Source organism: Mustela nivalis, assembly GCF_964662115.1.
Source record: "Mustela nivalis genome assembly, chromosome: 3".
NCBI lineage: Eukaryota > Metazoa > Chordata > Mammalia > Carnivora > Mustelidae > Mustela > Mustela nivalis.
The window spans coordinates 95,971,283-95,989,517 of record NC_139022.1 but is presented as its reverse complement, the minus strand read 5'-3'; the positions used below and the strand labels follow the sequence as shown (position 1 = coordinate 95,989,517).

General features: G+C 39.9%; 1 protein-coding gene across 14 annotated transcripts in view; it reads right to left on the bottom strand.

The window, feature by feature from the left end:
* ANKRD55 (ankyrin repeat domain 55) overlaps positions 1–18,235 on the bottom strand; it is a 290,232-nt gene that overhangs the window by 47,151 nt on the left and 224,846 nt on the right. For all 14 annotated transcript variants that reach the window (XM_082725966.1, XM_082725965.1, XM_082725964.1 and 11 more), the window contains 2 exons: positions 7,334–7,464; positions 5,396–5,505 (listed from right to left, as the gene is read on the bottom strand). In XM_082725966.1, the coding sequence (XP_082582092.1) occupies positions 5,396–5,505; positions 7,334–7,464 (241 nt within the window). The remainder of the gene's footprint in view (positions 1–5,395; positions 5,506–7,333; positions 7,465–18,235) is intronic.

Sequence of the window (18,235 nt, the reverse complement as noted above, 5' to 3'; positions counted from 1 at the left end):
TAAGGCTGTGTATTGGAACTTGTTGGTTTGTTTGTGAGTTGTTTCCATCACAGAATCTTGCTGGGAACACAGGGCTAATGGAGGTGACCCCCTGGCTTGTTTATAAGCAGCTACTGTCTGAGGCTTCACTCTAAATAACCTCCAGTTGAGCACTGAGTAGAAGGAGCATGCTATTTGGAAATCTGAGGGTTATCAGATTTTTAAAATGAGTATCAATACCTGAGTTTAAGGACACAACGTGGCCTGTACATATGATCAGGGGACAAGTAGAGATGAATGTGCACCAGCAAGGTGGGGAAGGGAGTTGCAGGGGAGCTGAATGGTTGAGTTGATCTTTGGATTCTAAAGACTAGCAACAGTCTTGCAGAGGCCAAGGGAAGGCCACCCCAAGATGGTCTACTTTGGCATGGACATTATTTTGAGTTTAAAGGAATCAAAACTCAGTAGGGGAAAGAGCTCTTTTGCTCCCCTTCAACTGCCTGCCTCTACCTGGAAGAGAGCTATTAACAGAGATTCCCTTTCACCTAAGAAACGTCCTGCCTAATAGGGCAATCTTTGTTTTCCAAATATGTCCTCTCATATTTCTTCTCATGGTCGTCTTCCCCATACCTATGCTCAGATCCCAACCCCTTTCCTTAGGTTATCCTCATGTTTCTTGACTGTCTTTGGAATTTCCATGTCTGTGTGGATTCCCAGTACACATGCTACTAACTTTTAGTTTTACCTGTGAATCTGTCTCATGTCAATTTGATGCTTAGCCCAGCTAGAAAATCTCTGAAGGGTAGAGCAAACAACTCGTCCCAATGCAAAAATGGGTATATTTTTTGTGGACCTGTGTGTGCTAAGGTAAAGAAGACGGGGGTGAGAACTGGTGAGGTGACAATAGCAGGAATTTGTTCTTTAGCACTGATCTATAGTATTTCTTTATTTCTATCCATCTTGCATCACAATTATCGCTACTATCATCAATATAACCAACACTTACTGAACACTGATGATTGACAGAGTTCAGTGCTTTTCACATGTTTTCTCATTTACTTCTACCTTTTTACTATGAGATAAATATTGTATTATTCATACCTTGAAGGAAAGCAAGTTAGCTGAACTTTGTCATGTTAATATGGTCTTAAGAGGTAGACCAGATTCAAACTCAGTCAGTCTGACTCCAGATCTTCCATGCCTGGCCACCCTTTACCTCAATCCAAAAAGGATTTTAGGTGGTTTTCAGATAATAGTAAAACAAGATTACAAATGAAGAAACTAAGCAAAGTGAAAACAAGGGCAAAAAGAGAACAAGAAAAGACAATGCAATTATGGTCCTACATGTGTGCCAAAGGTGGGACACAAATTGGGCTATGGGTTTTTTAAACACACAGAGAGAAAAACACAAGTCACAGCTTCCACATAGTAAAAATCAATAATTTATCAGGAGAAGCAGTTCCTTCTTTAGTAGAAATCCTTTTTGTGGTTTTTCATTTTTTTTAGATGCTGTGACAAAGTATTTCCTGACACTGAGACAATAAGGAATTTCGTAAAGTTTTTGAAGGTAGGGCTTAATGACAGAATGTGGCAATTAAAATACATTCTATAGGGTCGGCAGCAGTGGATTCTCGGAACATAACAGGCCCCCTGGGCAGGTTACTTATCCTTACACATGCACTAGGTAATAAATTCTCTTCTTAGTGCCTCAGCTTCCTTCGCCATAAAATGGGGATAGAGATACCTATGACATAAAGGTGTAGTCAAGATTAGATGAGATAATGCATGGAAAACACTCAGAACCTTGCTCAGAACATGGTAAATAATCAGTGATGTTTGTCCTCCTTTTCTTCATCATTATAAATGCAGATTTATATACTTTAGTGGTTAGCCTGAACCAGCCTTAAGTTGTATCCACTTAGGAAAATTAAGCAAACAGGTTTGCATGGCCTAATGGAAGGTCACTACTTCTACATTATGTCTGTAGGATTAGAAAGTACCCACAAGCCAGACCAATTTTTTTCTCTTTTTTCCAGAAAACAATTACAGTTTTTGAAAGATGGAAGAAAGAAAGAGGCCAAATTTCATGCCAGAGAGCATGGCTTGGCTACTTTCTGCTTAAAACACTGAATGCAGATGCTATCAAATACCCTGTGCCTGTATTTTTTCTCATAAAACAATGATAAAATACCTAATTTTAAGCAACATAATTCCATAGAGAATTTTTTAAGGCAAACTAGTTTCTAAACGTTCTCTATGTAACAAAGCCAGTTGCTTTGCTATATTGATTGTTGAAGTTTAACCCAATTCATTTCTGAAGAACATTTACCAGAAATGATGTTTTGGTTTTGCAGTAGTTAATCTTAACCTTTGGGCTTTCCTAGTTACCACAGCTACTATTATCATAATCAAAGTAGGATTTCATCTTTCAGAATCAGCTAAGTGTCCATTTAGGACAATAACATTGTATCGTCAGGACACAGAAGGATGTTTATTTTTCTGGCTTCCCCTCTTCTGAAGGTGGTGGTTGGGTCATTAGGTATAATTTCAAGAGAAGGGGAAACCACAACTCTGTGTTATCTGTTATAGTGATGTAATATAAATCCTAGAGAGTCTAGAGCCACTGCTGGGCATAATAAGAAATAGACTAATATGTCCATGAAAGAGGAAGTACAGTTGGATTGGTTTTCAATTCATTACTGCAGTGATTTGAGATGATGAGCCCAATCAACTGACCAAATTGACCTTGAGTGTGATTTTGACTGACAAGTCTTGGTTCGCCCCTCAGGTGCAATGGCATGATGATGGAGAGAGCTTTTCACCAAAATTCATGACCTCCTTTTTTGGACTGGAGTCACTGCTAGGAGGTGGATTCTATTCTATATTCCCAAGTGCTCCTTATACCTATGTGTGGTATGGGACCAGTATGGTAAATGACTAATCTTTATTAAAAGAATGTGAGCAGACGTGAATTGTATCAAAGGCTGAAATTTTAAAGAAATAAGAGGGTTATCTCCACATTACTCTTTTCCCATTCCCAGGCTTAACAAAGAAGAATTCTTTGATCCTAGAGGATGGTGGAGTCACAAAATGGAAGTAACTTAGATCCCTGAGTTACCATGCAGAGGGAATCCCCCCCAACCCAGGATGGCTACATTGGACAAAGCTCTTCCTGTGTTAAAACATGGACGCTTTGGGTTTAATGTGTTACAAAAGCTATAATCACGATAAGGAAAAGCAGTCATTTCTCTTCCAGAGTCAGGCAGATTTTGAAATGACCACTGGGTGAGGCAGGCAGAATGAAGTAGAGCCAATCAAGGCAGAATAGTCTTTAAAAAAAAAAAAAAAAATATATATATATATATATATATATATATATATATATATATATTTAATATATATATTTATATTTTTTATAATATATATTAATATATATAATATTTTAAAATTATATATATATTATATATATATTATTTAATATATATATTTATATTTTTTATAATATATATTAATATATATAATATTTTAAAATTATATATATATATATATATATATATATATTTGACAGAAAAAGAGAGAGAGCTCACAAGTAGACAGAGCAGCAGGCAGAGAGAGAGAGGGAGAAGCAGGCTCCCCACTGAGCAGAGAGCCCAATGTGGGGCTCCATCCCAGGACCCTGAGATCATGACCTGAGCTGAAGGCAGAGGCCCAACACACTGAGCTACCCCGGCGCCCTGGCAGAAGAGTCTTAAAGGCACATTTTAAATATATATATTTTTAAGATTATTCTTAGGAAAACAGTGTGATTTTGTAACTAAATATTTTTGTGGGTTGTCCAGAAAAGTCATTCTTTCTTTTTCCCGACTCATCAAAAAGGAGTTATCCCTTATGATGTCTACTGATTGTTAGCTCTGAGCTTGCTGTTTCTTCTCTAAACTTCCTTGTTTTGTTGGGCTTTGAGTAAATCCTAGGTTTTTTTTTTTTAATTATTATTCCTGGATATAATCCAATGATAACAAGAGGTAGTGCTTGGTTGGGAATAGTTCTGGAATTTCCCAAACCCTTTTAGTGTAAAACAGAATGAAATGAAGAAATCCTGTTAACCTCTCGACCTTGGTCTCATGAACCACCCCCCCACACACACACAGAGCTTTAGTTTTAGTTCTGGATACAGGGTCTAGGGGATGAGTCTCCCAGAATGCCCCCCTGTGGTGCTGGTCTGCGCCTACCTCTGGGGAATGCTAAATTCCTGTCAGAGGCATGTTCTGTTCTGCAGAAGTTAAGGAAGTGCCCAGAATGTTGCTGATTCCACAGTGGGAAATGCTGTTATTAGGTGCTCCAAGGGCTTTCAAAAGATTATAGACTGAGGCCTTAAGACACAGAGGATTGGGGAAGCTATACTTGGTCTGGACAAAACTTATTCCTTTGTTGCTCAATTGTCTTACAAAAATGTGACCCTTTTGACCATCCAGCTTACTTGAGTATATTTCTTCATGCAGTTCCCAGCGGCTCAGAGGCCTGGTTCTCTTTCTAACCCACTTGTTTCTCTGTCTCACTCTGCTTTGCTGGGTCCCTTGCCTCCTTCCAACCCATAAACATTAAGCATGACTCTGGGGCACCTGAGTGGCTCAGTTAAGTGTCTGACTCTTGATTTTGGCTCAGTTTGTGCTCTCAGGGTCCTGGGATGAGTCCCTCATCAGGCTGTGCACTCAGTGGGGAGTTTCCTTGGGGGTTCTCTCCTTCTCTCTCTGCCCCTCTCTCTGCTCAGTCTCTCCCTCTAAAAGAAAGAAAGAAAGAAAGAAAGAAAGAAAGAAAGAAAGAAAGAAAGAAAGAAAGAAAGAAAGAAAGAAAGAAATCTTAAAGAGGAATTTTGGCATGACTCTGACTTTAGACATTAATCTTTATGCCCAGTCAGTGCTTTTCCATTCCCCTCCCCACTATCTGAAATTATCCTATTTATTTTGAAATTACCCTCTTTATTTGTTTACTGGTATGCCACTTAACACTTTCACTAGAATATGAGCTCTTTAAGGTCAGAGACCCTGTCGTGCTTAATGGGAACCCCTACGGCATAGAATAGCACTTGGTCTATTATTAAGCACTCAAGATTTATTGAATCAATAACTGCCTGATTGAATGAATAAGTGAATTCAGATAATAAAAAAATAAGCATTTCTTAAATCAGAGATTAGGAGAAAAGGGTTTTATTGAAGTAGGAGGGGATTTGAGATAAGAGTTTAAGATTCTTCCAGGATATTTTGATTTATACTGAAATGTGGTCCTATCTGCTACAACTTCAAAAAAAAAAAAAAATGGACAGGTTTTGTTTTTATTCACCACCGAGGCTGATTAAGTGACATTCTAATCCAAGTTAAGTTCCTGCCAACGTGAGCATTGTGTGAACCTGGCTACTTACCTAACATCGGGCTCAGCAGTGGCAGCATGCAGCGGCAGACGGCCATTTTTATCTGGGATATTGTGCTTGGCACCATTTCTAAGCAGACTCACACAGCCTTCCAGCCAACCCTGAAATACAGAGCAACTGTGTCATTAAATAACACAGCCTGGTATAACACAGACCAACAAACTTTCTCCAATTTTCTTTCTTTTCTTCAGTGTGGCTAAAACCATGTCTCACTGATCTGAAGTGGTTAAGTGGTTAATTTCAGCACTTCAACGTATGGCTGATGGTCTTGAGGTGTGGCTTCCTGAGTTTCCTAGACTCTCTCCTCTGTCTCCCATTCCCCATTTCTTTCTTGCTGTTTTCCACTTGAATACTGAATTCCTAGGGCTAAATGTGGTGCATGGTAACTGTAGCCTGTCATTCTATGGGCTTAGCTCCAAATCATGCTTGTCAATGGTCTCACCCAGGTGCCATGGTCCAATTCCAAAAATTGGGCTCCTATGTCACTCTTGAGTTCCAGGCTCACTCTGTGCCTCAGTTTATATCTGATAAGCAAGCTTTGGTCCACTTTTCTAAGTTTCCTTTCTAGGAACTACAAGAGTAATATTTTGCTTATCCTAATCTGTCTTCTCCCAGTGTCTAGAATCCTAACCTGAGCCCTAATCCAAAGGGTGGGACCCTGCCATCTCGTTGGCTGATTTTTCTGATGCTGAATACGGGGCTACTACCAGGACCCTCTAAGATTTCCCTATAGCTGTGTTTCTCCCAAGAAAATTCATGTAAACTCCCTGCTGTCCACTCATCCTCCAGACTGGGAATGATACTGCTGCACCTCATGCTTGTTGCCTTCCTGGTTCGTCCTTACAATGGGCCATTTCCCCACTATCTCTCATTTCAGAGGGCAAATAAAATAGCCAGCTAGTCCTCCCTCCATTTCTGTTCTACACTACTTTAAGTAACTGACTCAACTCTACTGATAACAAAGTTTGGCTAAGGAGAACACCTCCTATATTCATCCAGAGCCATTGGGGTTACTCATTCAATTATAAGTAGACATATAAGTAGGTGAAACTATTATAATGAAGAGTAATATATATAACTCTCTCTCCTGCCTTCCTCTGCTCCTGTATAGTTAAACTTGAAGACTGCTTGGTCCAATGAGAGTGACTGATTTTCCTTCACAATACTGGAAGCAGTGAAAATCAAAATGTTATTAAATGAATGGAAAAGAAAGATAATGAAAAACGAACCTTTTGGTTCTGGAAATTCTGGAAAGAATTCTTTCAGTGAGAGCACACTCATAGGTTCTAATATTGAACATCGTTTTGAATTGACCAATAATATATGTCTTAAGGAGAAGCAAATGTTGTTCAGTCAAATATTGCAGTTTCCTAAAGTATTAAATCTGGTTTTAGCTTCTAATGTCCAAGTCAGCAAAATCTCTGATTAAAAGGAAAAAATACGACCGGGAGACCCAAAAGAAAGGCATGCTGGACAAATTTTTCAGTTGCCTAAGTTTTAGTTTTTGAAAACAGACCTTCTGGTGGGGGAGGGGTTGAAACATTTTTATCATTTTGCAACATTTCCTGGAACTGTGTGTATGTGGTTTTCTTTTTTTCTTTGGAAAAGAAATCAGAAAATCACTGAATATACTTGAAACCAGTGGTCACTATTCAGAACCAACAAGTACGTTTTTACTCACTATGCTCTGGGTGGTTACACATGTGTTTCTCTTTCACTTGTGATAAATGTAGGATACTATTTTTTACTACATTTTACAAATAAGGAAGGAGGTAAAGTCATTTGCCTAAATTTATATACATCCGTAGTAAATACATTTGTATACTGAGCTTGGAGCTGTGATAGATACTTCTCCTGCAAGAGGGACCCCGTAACAACACATTTAGCCCTCCCCAGTCCCCTGACAGTCACCAAAGACATGATTGCTACCAGATAGGTTGCCAGGCACAGACTTGTGCGACCATAAGCATCCTGCATGTTAATATTGGCCCCCATCTTCAACAACAGCTTCACTGTGTCCACTTGACGTCCAGAAACCGCATGCATCAAGGGTGTACATCCTGGAAGGAGACATTTCAACAGTCTTTAATAATATTTGACTTGTGAAATATATGGGCAAAGTTTATTTGCCCATATATGTGCTCTTTGCAGATAAATGAGCTGCTCTCAACACAAACGCAGCTGCTGAGCTACATGGGACAGGAGAGAAATGAAGATCATTATTGCTACATTAATACAAACTATGTATTTTTTTCTGGTTCTGTTAAATCTTCTATTATTTTTCAGTAATGGGTGATTAAAACATTTTGTGCCAATGATAAAAATTCCTCATTACTACCTTGAGAATTAGCATGACTTGGGACATAATAGGCAGGTTTATCCTGACTTGGTTTGAACAATGTAGGATCTGGAAGTGTCTGGAAAGCAACTCCAGCCAGGCAGACGGGTCTAGCCCACTTTTATTAGAGGTGGTGGGTGATAAAGGGCAGCCTAGCCTTAGCTTGCACACAATCGAAAGAAAAGGGTCCACCCTTATTGAAATACTTCTCTGTTTTGGTTATTAATATAAGCCAAGGCATTTGGTTCTTCATGTCTTTTCTTTCTGAACAAAAACAGATGAAATTACACATTGTAAACAACCTGTAGGTTTCTGGGAACAAGCCAGGCTGGTAAGGCAGAATCCAGGTGCGTCACACTCCTTCACATGAAGAAACCAAATCTCAGACACAGTCCCTTGCTAACGTGAGGCGTGTTTACAAGCATTTTTGTTGGTGATTCACACCTTCTTCTAGTGAACTGCAAGCTATGACCCTAGGAGATCCTAGGACAAATGGAGGGACTGCTGTTCTCACCAAAAGACTGCCCTGGCAACCCAGTTGCTCTGCAGATCTCTCCCTTCCAATGCTCTTTGGGTAAAAGCAGCAGTGAAGCACTATGTCTTAAATAGTTGCAATCATTCCTTCTTTATATCTTCCTCCCTCTCCTCTTTCCCTTCTTTCTTCCCGCGCTAATCCCTACTGTCCCTCCCTCCATCTCGATTCCTTTTTCTGTTTGTGGGTGTTGAATTGGTCTAGCGCCTGTTGGTTGAAGAGGCTGGCTTTCATTGAATTACATTTGCACCTTTGTCAGAGATCAGTTGAGTATATTTGTGTGAGTCTATTTCTGAATTTTTTGGTCTTTTCCATTAATCCATGTGTGCATCCCTCAGCCATTACCACAGTCTTGATTTCTGTAGCATTAGAATAAATCTTGAAATTTGGCAGACTGATTCCTCCTGTTTTATTCTTTTTTTTTTTTTAAACATTTTTATTTTTATTTATTTGACAGACAGAGATCACAAGTAGGCAGAGAGGCAGGCAGAGAGAGAGGAAGGGAAGAAAGCTCCCCGCTGAGCAGAGAGCCCAATGCGGGGCTCAATCCCAGGACTCTGGGATCATGACCTGAGCCAAAGGCAGAGGCTCAATCTGTTGAGCCACCTAGGTTCCCCAACATTTTAAGTTTTAATTCCAGCTAGTTAATAAACACTGTGATATTAGTTTTAGGTATACAGTATAGTGATTCAACACTTCCGTACATCATCCAGTGCCCATCACAACCAGTGCCCTCCTTAATTCCCATCACATTTTTAACCCAACCCTCCACCTATCTCCCCTCTGGTAGCCATCAGTGTGTTCTCTATAAGTTAAAGTCTGTTTCTTGGTTTATCTCTCTTTTTTTCCCCTTTGCTCATTTGTTTTGTTTCTTAAATTCCACATATGAGTGAAATCATATAGTGTTTGTCTTTAAGTGACTTATTTTGCTTAGAATTATATTTTCTAGCTCCATCCATATTGTTGCAAATGGCAAGATCTCATTCTTTTTTATGGCTGAATGATATTCCACTGTATATAGATATAGATACAGACATAGAAATAGAAATAGATATAGATACATAAAATCAATCACATCTTCTCTACACATTCATGGAAACTTGGGCTGCTTTCATATCTTGGCTACTGTCAATAAGGCTATAAACATAGGGGCATGTATTCCTTTGAGTTAGTGTTTCTGTATTTTTTTGGGCAATAGGGTAGTTCTATTTTTAACTTTTTGGGGCAACTCCATACTTTTTCCCCACAATGGCTGCATCAGTTTGCAGTCCCATCAACAACACATGGGGGTTCCTATTTTTCCACATTCTTAACCAACATCTGTTGTATCTTGTGTTGTTGATTTTAGCCATTCTGATGGGTCTGAGGTGATACCACATTGTAGTTTTGATTTTCATTTCCCTGATGATAAGTGATGATGAACATCTTTTCAGTTCTCAGTTGGCCATGTGTATGCCTTTTTTGGAGAAATATCTGTTCATGCCTTCTGCCTATTTTTAAACTGCATTATTTGTTTTTAGGTGTTGAGTTTTATAAGTTCTTTATATATTTCGCACACTAACCCTTTATCAGAGATGTCACTTGCAAATATCTTCTCCCATTCCATAGGTTGCCTTTCAGTTTTGTTGATTGTTTCCTTCACTCTCAGAAACTTTTTATTTTGTTGTAATCCTAATAGTTTATTTTTGCTTTTGTTTCCCTTGCCTTAGGAGATGCATCTAGACAAAAGTTGCTACAACCAAAGTCAAAGAAGTTCTCTGTCATGATTTTTATGGCTTCGGTTCTCACATTTAGGTTTTTAATCCATTTTGAATTTATTTTTGTGTATGGTGTGAGAAACTGGTCCAGTTTCTTTCTTTTGCTTGTTGCTGTCTTGTTTTCCCAACACCATTTGTTGGAGAGATTATCCCTTTCCCATTGGATATTCTTTCCTGCTTTGTTGAAGATTAATTGACCATATAGTTGTGGGTCTATTTCTGTGTTTTCTCTTCTGTTCTGTTGAGCTGTATATCTACTTTTGTGCAAGTACCATACTATTTTGACTACTACAGCTCTGTAATATAACTGAAGTCCAGAATTACGATACCTCCAGCGTTGTTTTTCTTTTTCAAGATTGCTTTGGCTATTCAGGGTCTTTTGTGGTTCCATACAAATTTTTAGAATTGTTTGCTCTAGTTCTGTAAAAAAATGCTGCTGGTATTTTGATAGGGATTGTGTTAAATGTGTAGATTGCTTTGAGTAGTATGGACATTTTAACAATACTTGTTCTTTCAGTAAGTACATGAGCATGGAATGGCTTTCCATTTCTTTGTGTCATTAGTATTTTATAGTTTTCAGAGCACAGGTCTTTCATTTCTTTGGTTAAGTTCATTCCTAAGTGTCTCACAGTTTTTGGTGGAGTTGCAAATCGGACTGCTACCTTAATTTCGCTTTCTGGTGCTTCATTATTGGTGAGAGAAGAGCACCAGATTTCTGTCCGTTGTGCTGCAACGTCACTGAATTCATGTATCAGTTCTAACCGTTTTTTGGTAGAGTCTTTTCAGTTTTCTATATAAGTATGATGTCATCTGCAAATAGTAAATGTTTTACTACTTCCTTACTGATTTGGACACATTTAGTCCTTTTTCCTCATATGATTGCTGTAGCTGGGATTTCCAATATTATGTTCAATGGAAGCAGTTCTTGAAAGTAGTAACTTTATGAAAAGGAGATCCTGGCGTGCCCTGCAAGTGTGATATCCCCTGTTTACTAGAACCTGGCCCTTCGAGAAGAACATCCTATGTGTGCTGCTTATGACCTGCTATTGCATCTGAGTCACTTTTCCTTTCAGTGCAGTCCTCTGCACTGACTCTGTGCCTTTTGTGGGCTGTTTGCTCTGTGGTGTTAATGGGACCCAGGGAGCTCTGAGGGAGAATGCCCACTGGGGAACTTCAGAGTGGTGTGGCAGTGTGTTGGGCCATTAATTCTATGCTGGATCTCCTGAAGTACTGTGGTGGCTGAAAGCTGTACCCTGGCACCAGGGGTCATGTGGCTGTCTGGGGGCTGCACTCTGGTTGGGTGCTGTGGCTGGGCGGGGCACAGGGGGCAGCTGTGCTCCTGGCTGCTGGGCAGGGCATGTGCGAAGCTTTAACAAAATGTGCCTTGAGCTCTGGGCCAAGGCTATAAGTGTCTGTGCAGCCCCACCTCCCACAGGTGGCTCTGTGTTTATGATGGGGGACAGGGGAGGAAAATGGTGCCTGCCAGTTCCCTCATTTTCAGAAATCAATATGAGCAGATCTGTCTCCCACTTGCCCCTGCTGTTATGTAACCTGCCATTTTTGTGTTGCCTCCACATAGTCTGCTGTCTCGTTAAGGGTATCAACCCAGCCATCACTCGCCCTCCTGGGCTCACCCAGAGCTGAGTCAGCTGACTTTTAAAGATCTAGGCTCCAAGTCCACTGGTTTTAAAAACTCACAGAATTCAGCCCCTCTTCATAAGAAACATTATGGGAACTGGTCTTCCCTGTGTGAGGTCCTGTGTAAGGGCCTGTTTCTGTACACACTCCATGTGCATCTCCCTCCTACAGGTAGCTTTCCCCCACCTCACCTTCCTGACCTTCCTAACCTTTCAGAGGCAGCTAATTCTCTATTTAGTTGTGGAGTTTGTTCTGCCAATCTTTGGATCACTCTCCAGTTTATTTACTTGATGATGGATGATACGTAGTAAACACGGGATGGTGTGAGCCCGGGTTCCTCCTATACCTCTATCTTCTAAGTTCTCCTTCCCACTTTATTCTTCTTCAGAATTGATCTCTACTAATTTTTTGGCCTTTCTATATAATTTGAGATAATTCTGTGTATATCTACAAAAAAATCTTGCCGGGGTTTCATAGAAATTGCATCAAGCCTGTATATGAATTTGAAAAGCACTGCATACTTACTATCTTGAGTCTTCTAATCCATGAGCATGATAGGTCTTTCCATTTATTTAGATCTCCTCTGATTTCTGTCATTAGCATTTCATAGTTTTCAGTATATAAATCTTTTTTTTTTTTTTAAGATTTTGTTTATTTATTTGACAGAGAGCGATCACAAGTAGGCAGAGGCAGGCAGAGGGACAGAGAGGAGGAACAGGCTCCCCGCTGAGCAGAGATTTGTTGAGTGATTTTAAATGGTATTACAGGTTTTTGTTTTGTTTGTTTTTGTTTGCTTTTTTTTTTTTTTTTTTTTATGAGAGAGAAAGAGTAAGCAGGGGGAGGGGCAGAGGGAGAGAAAGTTTTTTTTAAGATTTTATTTATTTATTTTACAGAAGGAGAGAGCAAAAGCAGGCAGAGTGGCAGGCAGAGGGAGAGAGAAGCAGGCTCCCTGCCAAGCAAGGAGCCTGAAGGGCACTTGATCCCAGGACCCCAGAATCATGACCTGAGCCAAAGGCAGACACTTAACTGACTGAGCCACCCAGGTGCCCCAAGAAAGAGAAATCCTTAAGCAGGCTTCAAGCTCAGCATGGAGCCAGATGCAGGGTTTGATTCCACAACACTGAGATCATGACCTGAGCTGAAATCAAGAACTGGACACTTAACCAACTGAGCCACACAGGCATCCCAAAGGGTATTATAGTTTTAATTTGATGCCCATGTGTTCATTTCTGGTATATAGAAATACAATTTGTTTTTCTGACCACACTGAACTCACCTAGTTGTAGAAGGTTTTTTGGTAGCTTCCTTAGGATTTTCTATGTAGAAAATCAAGCTGTACAAAAGGGAATTGTTTTATTTTTTCATTTTCAATAGATATGCTTTTTATTTCCTTTTCTTGCCTTTTTGCACTGGCTAGAACTTCTGTCACTGTGCTGAAGTAAGAATGAACATCTTTGCTTTGTTCCTGATCTTAAGAACAAAGCATTCAGTATTTTTTACCATTAAGTAAAATGTTAGCTCTAGGGTTTTCTTTCTTTTTTTATAGATCAAATTGAGGATGTACCCCTCTATTCCTATTTTTATGAGTTTTTAATCCCTACTGTGTATAAAATTTTTTTCACATGCTTTTCTGCGTTCATTGATATGATCATGAAATTTTCCTTCTTTAGCTGGTTAATATGATGGATTACATTGATTTTGAAACGCTGAGTCACATAATTCCTACAACAAATTCCACTTGGTTATGGTACATAATTCTAGTTACAAATTAATGACTTTTATTTGCTAATATTTTGCTAAGGTTTTCTATATCTTATGAGGAGTACTGGTCTTCAGGTTCATTTTTTTTAATATCATCTTTTATACCATCTGGTTTCAGTATTAGGGTAATATTAGCTTCATCAGTGTAACCAAGAAAAGTTTCCTTCTCATTTTTTTCTGGAAGAGATTATTTAGAATTGATATTATTATTTAAAAGTTTGGAGAGATTGCTGGGAAGATGGCGGAGTAGGAGGACCGTGGGCGCACCTCTTGCTGCATGGTCACCTGGAGAGCACCCGCATTGGCATAAATAACCCAGAAAGCAACTGGTGGCCTGACATAGATAAGAGGCCACAGCAAAGCAGATGTACCCCTCTGATTGCTCTTGGCAAGATCCCATCAAAGCACTTCCACAAGCCTAACAATGTGCAAGCAGCCCAGAGGAGGGCCAGCACCACTCCAGAGTGAGTCCCGCCCCAAGCAGAGGGGAGGAGAACCACAGGCCAGTCTGACTGCAGGGCCCCCCACCACCAAAAGCTTCTCAGGGGACAACACAAGGAAAATGCCTGTAGTTCGGTGCTACTTCATGTCTGGTAAACTCCTGGTCTGATTCAACTCAAGCCCAAGGCAGCCCCTGACCGGCCCACTAACACCACTGCAGCCTGGACTGCAGGCAAACACAGCTCTGGCACAATGGTAGGACACCCCTATGGGAACACACAGAAGAGACACCCCTGAAGTGCCAGATTCTGGGGAATAGGACATGGCACTGCGGGACCTCTTTCTTTATTAGACCTCTACTTTCAAGTGTGGGAGATGTAGCTGACTTTCCTAACACAGAGAAACAGACACAGCAATAGACAGAATGAGGAGACAGAGGAATATGTCCCAAATGAAAGAACAGAACAAAATCACAGCAATAGACCTAAGCAAAATGGAGATAAGACATATGTCTGATACTGAATTCAAAGTAACACTCATAAAGATCCTCCCTAGAATTGAGAAGGAGTGCAGAACCTCCATGAGACCCTCCATCAAGTGATAGCAGCCAGGGGTGCCTGGGTGGCTCAGCGGGTTAAAGCCTCTGCCTTCAGCTCAGGTCGTGATCCCCAGGTCCTGGGATTGAGCCCCACATCGGGCTCTCTGTTTGGCAGGGAGCCTCCTTCCCCACCCCACCCCCCACTCTCTCTCTGCCTGCCCCTCTGCCTACTTGTGATCTCTGTCTGTCAAATAAATAAAATCTTAAAAAAAAAAAAAAAAAGAGAGAGATAGCAGCCATAAAAAAAGAACCAATTAGATCTACTGGACTCACTAAATGGAAATAAAAATAGATCACCTGTAATAAATAGCAAACAAGAGGAAGTAGAAGAACGGATCAGCCACCTGGAGGACAGAGTCATGGAAAGTAATCAAGTTAAGCAGATGAGAGGGGAAAAAAGTACACAAAATGAGAATAGACCCAGGGAACTCAGCAACACTGTCAAGGGTAACAGTCCCATGACAGGGATCCCAGAAGGAGAAGAGCAAGAAAAGGGGGCAGAAGATTTGTCTAAAGAAAGAAGAGCTGTGGGGCGCCTGGGTGGCTCAGTGGATTAAAGCCTCTGCCATCAGCTCAGGTCATGATCCCAGGGTCCTGGGATCGAGCCCTGAGTCGGGCTCTCTGCTCAGCGGGGAGCCTACTTCCTCCTGTCTCTCTGCCTACTTGTGATCTGTCTGTTAAATAAATAAAATCTTTAAAAAAACAAAAAAGAAAACAAAAGAAAAGAAAGAAAAAGAAAGAATAGCTAAAAACTTCTGAATGGGAGCAAAGAGAAATCCAGATCCAGGAGGCACAGCAAAACCAACCCAAAGAGGTCTGCACCAAGACACAAAGTAAGTAAGATGGCCGAAAGTTGTGATAAAGAGAGAATTTTAAAAGCAACAAGAAAAAGGAAAGCAGTGACATACAAGAGAAACCCCATATGGCTATTAGTGGGTTTTTCAGCAGAAACTCTGTAGGCAAGAAGAAAGTGGCATGATCAGTTCCAATAGCTAAAAGGAAAAAAAATCTACAGCCAAGAACACTCTACCCAGCTATCCATTCTTCATTTAGAATAGGAGAGACAGAGTTTCCAAGAAAAACAAAAGTTAAAAGCAAAACCAGCTACATCCCTGCCATCCATGGGTCCCGAATTCACAGTTCAGCTGCCCTCCTGCCCGAGTGGGCAAGCATGGCCTGCTACCTGCTCAATGCCAAGACAACAAACCTTCACCTCAGACTGCCAAGGGCTCAAACTGACACTCTTCTCCTCAAATTCCAGCTCCTGTGGTCACGTTTGTGCACGAAAGTGGGCATGATTATAACAGCAAATGAAGCAGCCCAAAGACTGACACTAATTCTGTGGAATATATAATGGATAAAAGGAGTGTGCTAGGCTGAGAACATCACCAACAAGCACATCAAAGAACGATACATGCAGCATGATTCTGGTTAGTAAAAGAAACAAACCCGGAAAAAAATAAAACAAGATGAAACCAGAGAGGGAGACAAACCATAAGAGACTCTCAATGCATAGAAAATAAACTGGGTGTTGCTGGAGGGGTGGTGGGTGGGGGTATGGGGTAGTTGGGTGATAGGCATTAAGGGGAACACTTGATGGAATGAGCACTGGGTTTTCTATGCAACTGATGAAACACTGAAAACATTGAAATTATATGGTTTTTTTTTTTTAAGATTTTATTTATTTATTTGAGAGAGATTTATTGAGAGAGATCACAAGCAGGCAGAGAGGCAGGCAGAGAGAGAGGAGGAAGCAGGCTCCCTGCTGAGCAGAGAGCCCGATGCGGGGCTCGATCCGAGGACTCGGAGCTCATGACCTGAGCCGAAGGCAGCGGCCCAACCTGCTGAGCCACCCAGGCGCCCCTGAAATTATATGTTAATTAATTGGATTTAAATTAAAAAAAAGAAAACCCACACACAAAAAATTAAAAGTTTGTAGAAGTTTCCAGAGAAACCATGTAGGCCTGAAAATTTCTTTTTCTGGGAATTTAAAAATTTTGAATATACTAAAAAAAAAAAAAAAAAAAAAATTTGAATATACTTTCCTTAATGGTTATAAGGGGAATTCAAATAGTCTATTTCCTACTGGATGAATTGTGGTGGTTTTATCTTTTTTGAGAAAATCATCCATTTCATCAACATAGTCAAAGTTATGTGTATAGAGTTTTTTTGTTGTAGTTCCTTTTTATTGGTGAGATGTCCTCAGGGTCTGTAGTGGTATCTTTGGTTTCACTCCTAATAGTGCCAGTTTGTGACTTCTTTCATTTTCTGTCAGTATTGCTAGAATTTTGTCAATGTTACGATTTTTCTCAAAGAATCAGTTCCTTGCTTCATTCATTTTCTTTATTGCTTTCTGTTTTCAATTCCATTGATTTCTATTCTTTCTTTCTTATTTCTTTCCTTGGGTTTATTTTGTTCTTCTTTTTCTACGTTCTTTGGGTAAGAACTTAGATTATTGACTGATACCTTTCCTCTTTTATAAAGAATGTATTTAGTGCTTTCCTTCAGTATTGCTTTAGCTGTGCCCCACAAATTTTAAGATGTCATATGTTCATTTCTTCTCAAGGGCAGTACAAGCTAGGATTGAACCCAAAGAGTCTGGGTTTTACATTATCACACAAGTGGAATTCAACATTTGTTTCTCCTCATTTTCCATTTCTAGCTCCAAAGCAGATGTATTAGTAAGTCTGACTTAAAAACAAGCAAACAAAAAACCCCAAAACTACTATGGATAATTAGGGGCAACTACTCACTTTACAAAACATTTTATATATATTTAAGAACATTTTGCTGTCATGATAAGGAACTCCCAAGCTCTTCTTGGGCAGGTACACTGACTAAAAATCATTATTGAGTTTCTGCAAGTAATAGAAGAGAAGAAAACTATGACAGAACTTCTGTTACAGTCCCACAGGTCCCTGATTTTTTTTTTTTTTTAAGGCCTATTTTCTTTCAGTTGTTTAGACTGGCTTATTTCTCATTTCTGTCGTACTATTTCAAGTTCATTGATCCTTTCCTCTGCTTCCTCATTATGCTGCTGAGCTTTTCTATTGAATTTTAAATTGTGATTATTTTTAGTTTTAAAATCTTTTATTTTCTTTTTATATCTGTTATTTCTTGGTTAAGGGTTCCTATTTTTTCTTTTGTTTCAAGCACATTTTTAATTGCTCATTGAAGCATTTCTTTTTTCATGGCCTTTTCAAAATCTGTCACATAATTTTTTTTTTTTTTTTTAAGATTTTATTTACTTATTTGAGAGAGACAGTGAAAGAGAGCACGAGAGGTGAGAAGGTCAGAGTGAGAAGCAGACTCCCCGTGGAGCTGGGAGCCCGAAGCGGGACTTGATTCTAGGACCCCAGGATTGTGACCTGAGCTGGAGGCAGTTGCTTAACCAACTGAGCCACCTTGTCAAGCAAGGCGCCTTGTCAGATAATCCTAACATCTGTTATCTCAGTGTTGGTATCTATCGATTGTGTTTTTCAGTCAGTTTGAGGTGTTCCTGTTTATTGATATGACAAATGATTTTCTGTTGAAACCTGGATGTTTGGGGTATTGTGTTGAGTTGCCTAATCCTATTTAAACCCTCCATTTTAGCTGGCTTTCTCTGACATTGCTCTGCAAGGGAAGTAAGGGGGTGTGTGTGTGCCACCTCATCATTGCCAGGTCATATTAAAAGTCCAGGTTCCCTACTTTACTACCATTGACATCTGAGGGAGAAGAATCTTCATTACTAGGTGGTGGTAAAAATACTAATTCTCAAAACGGC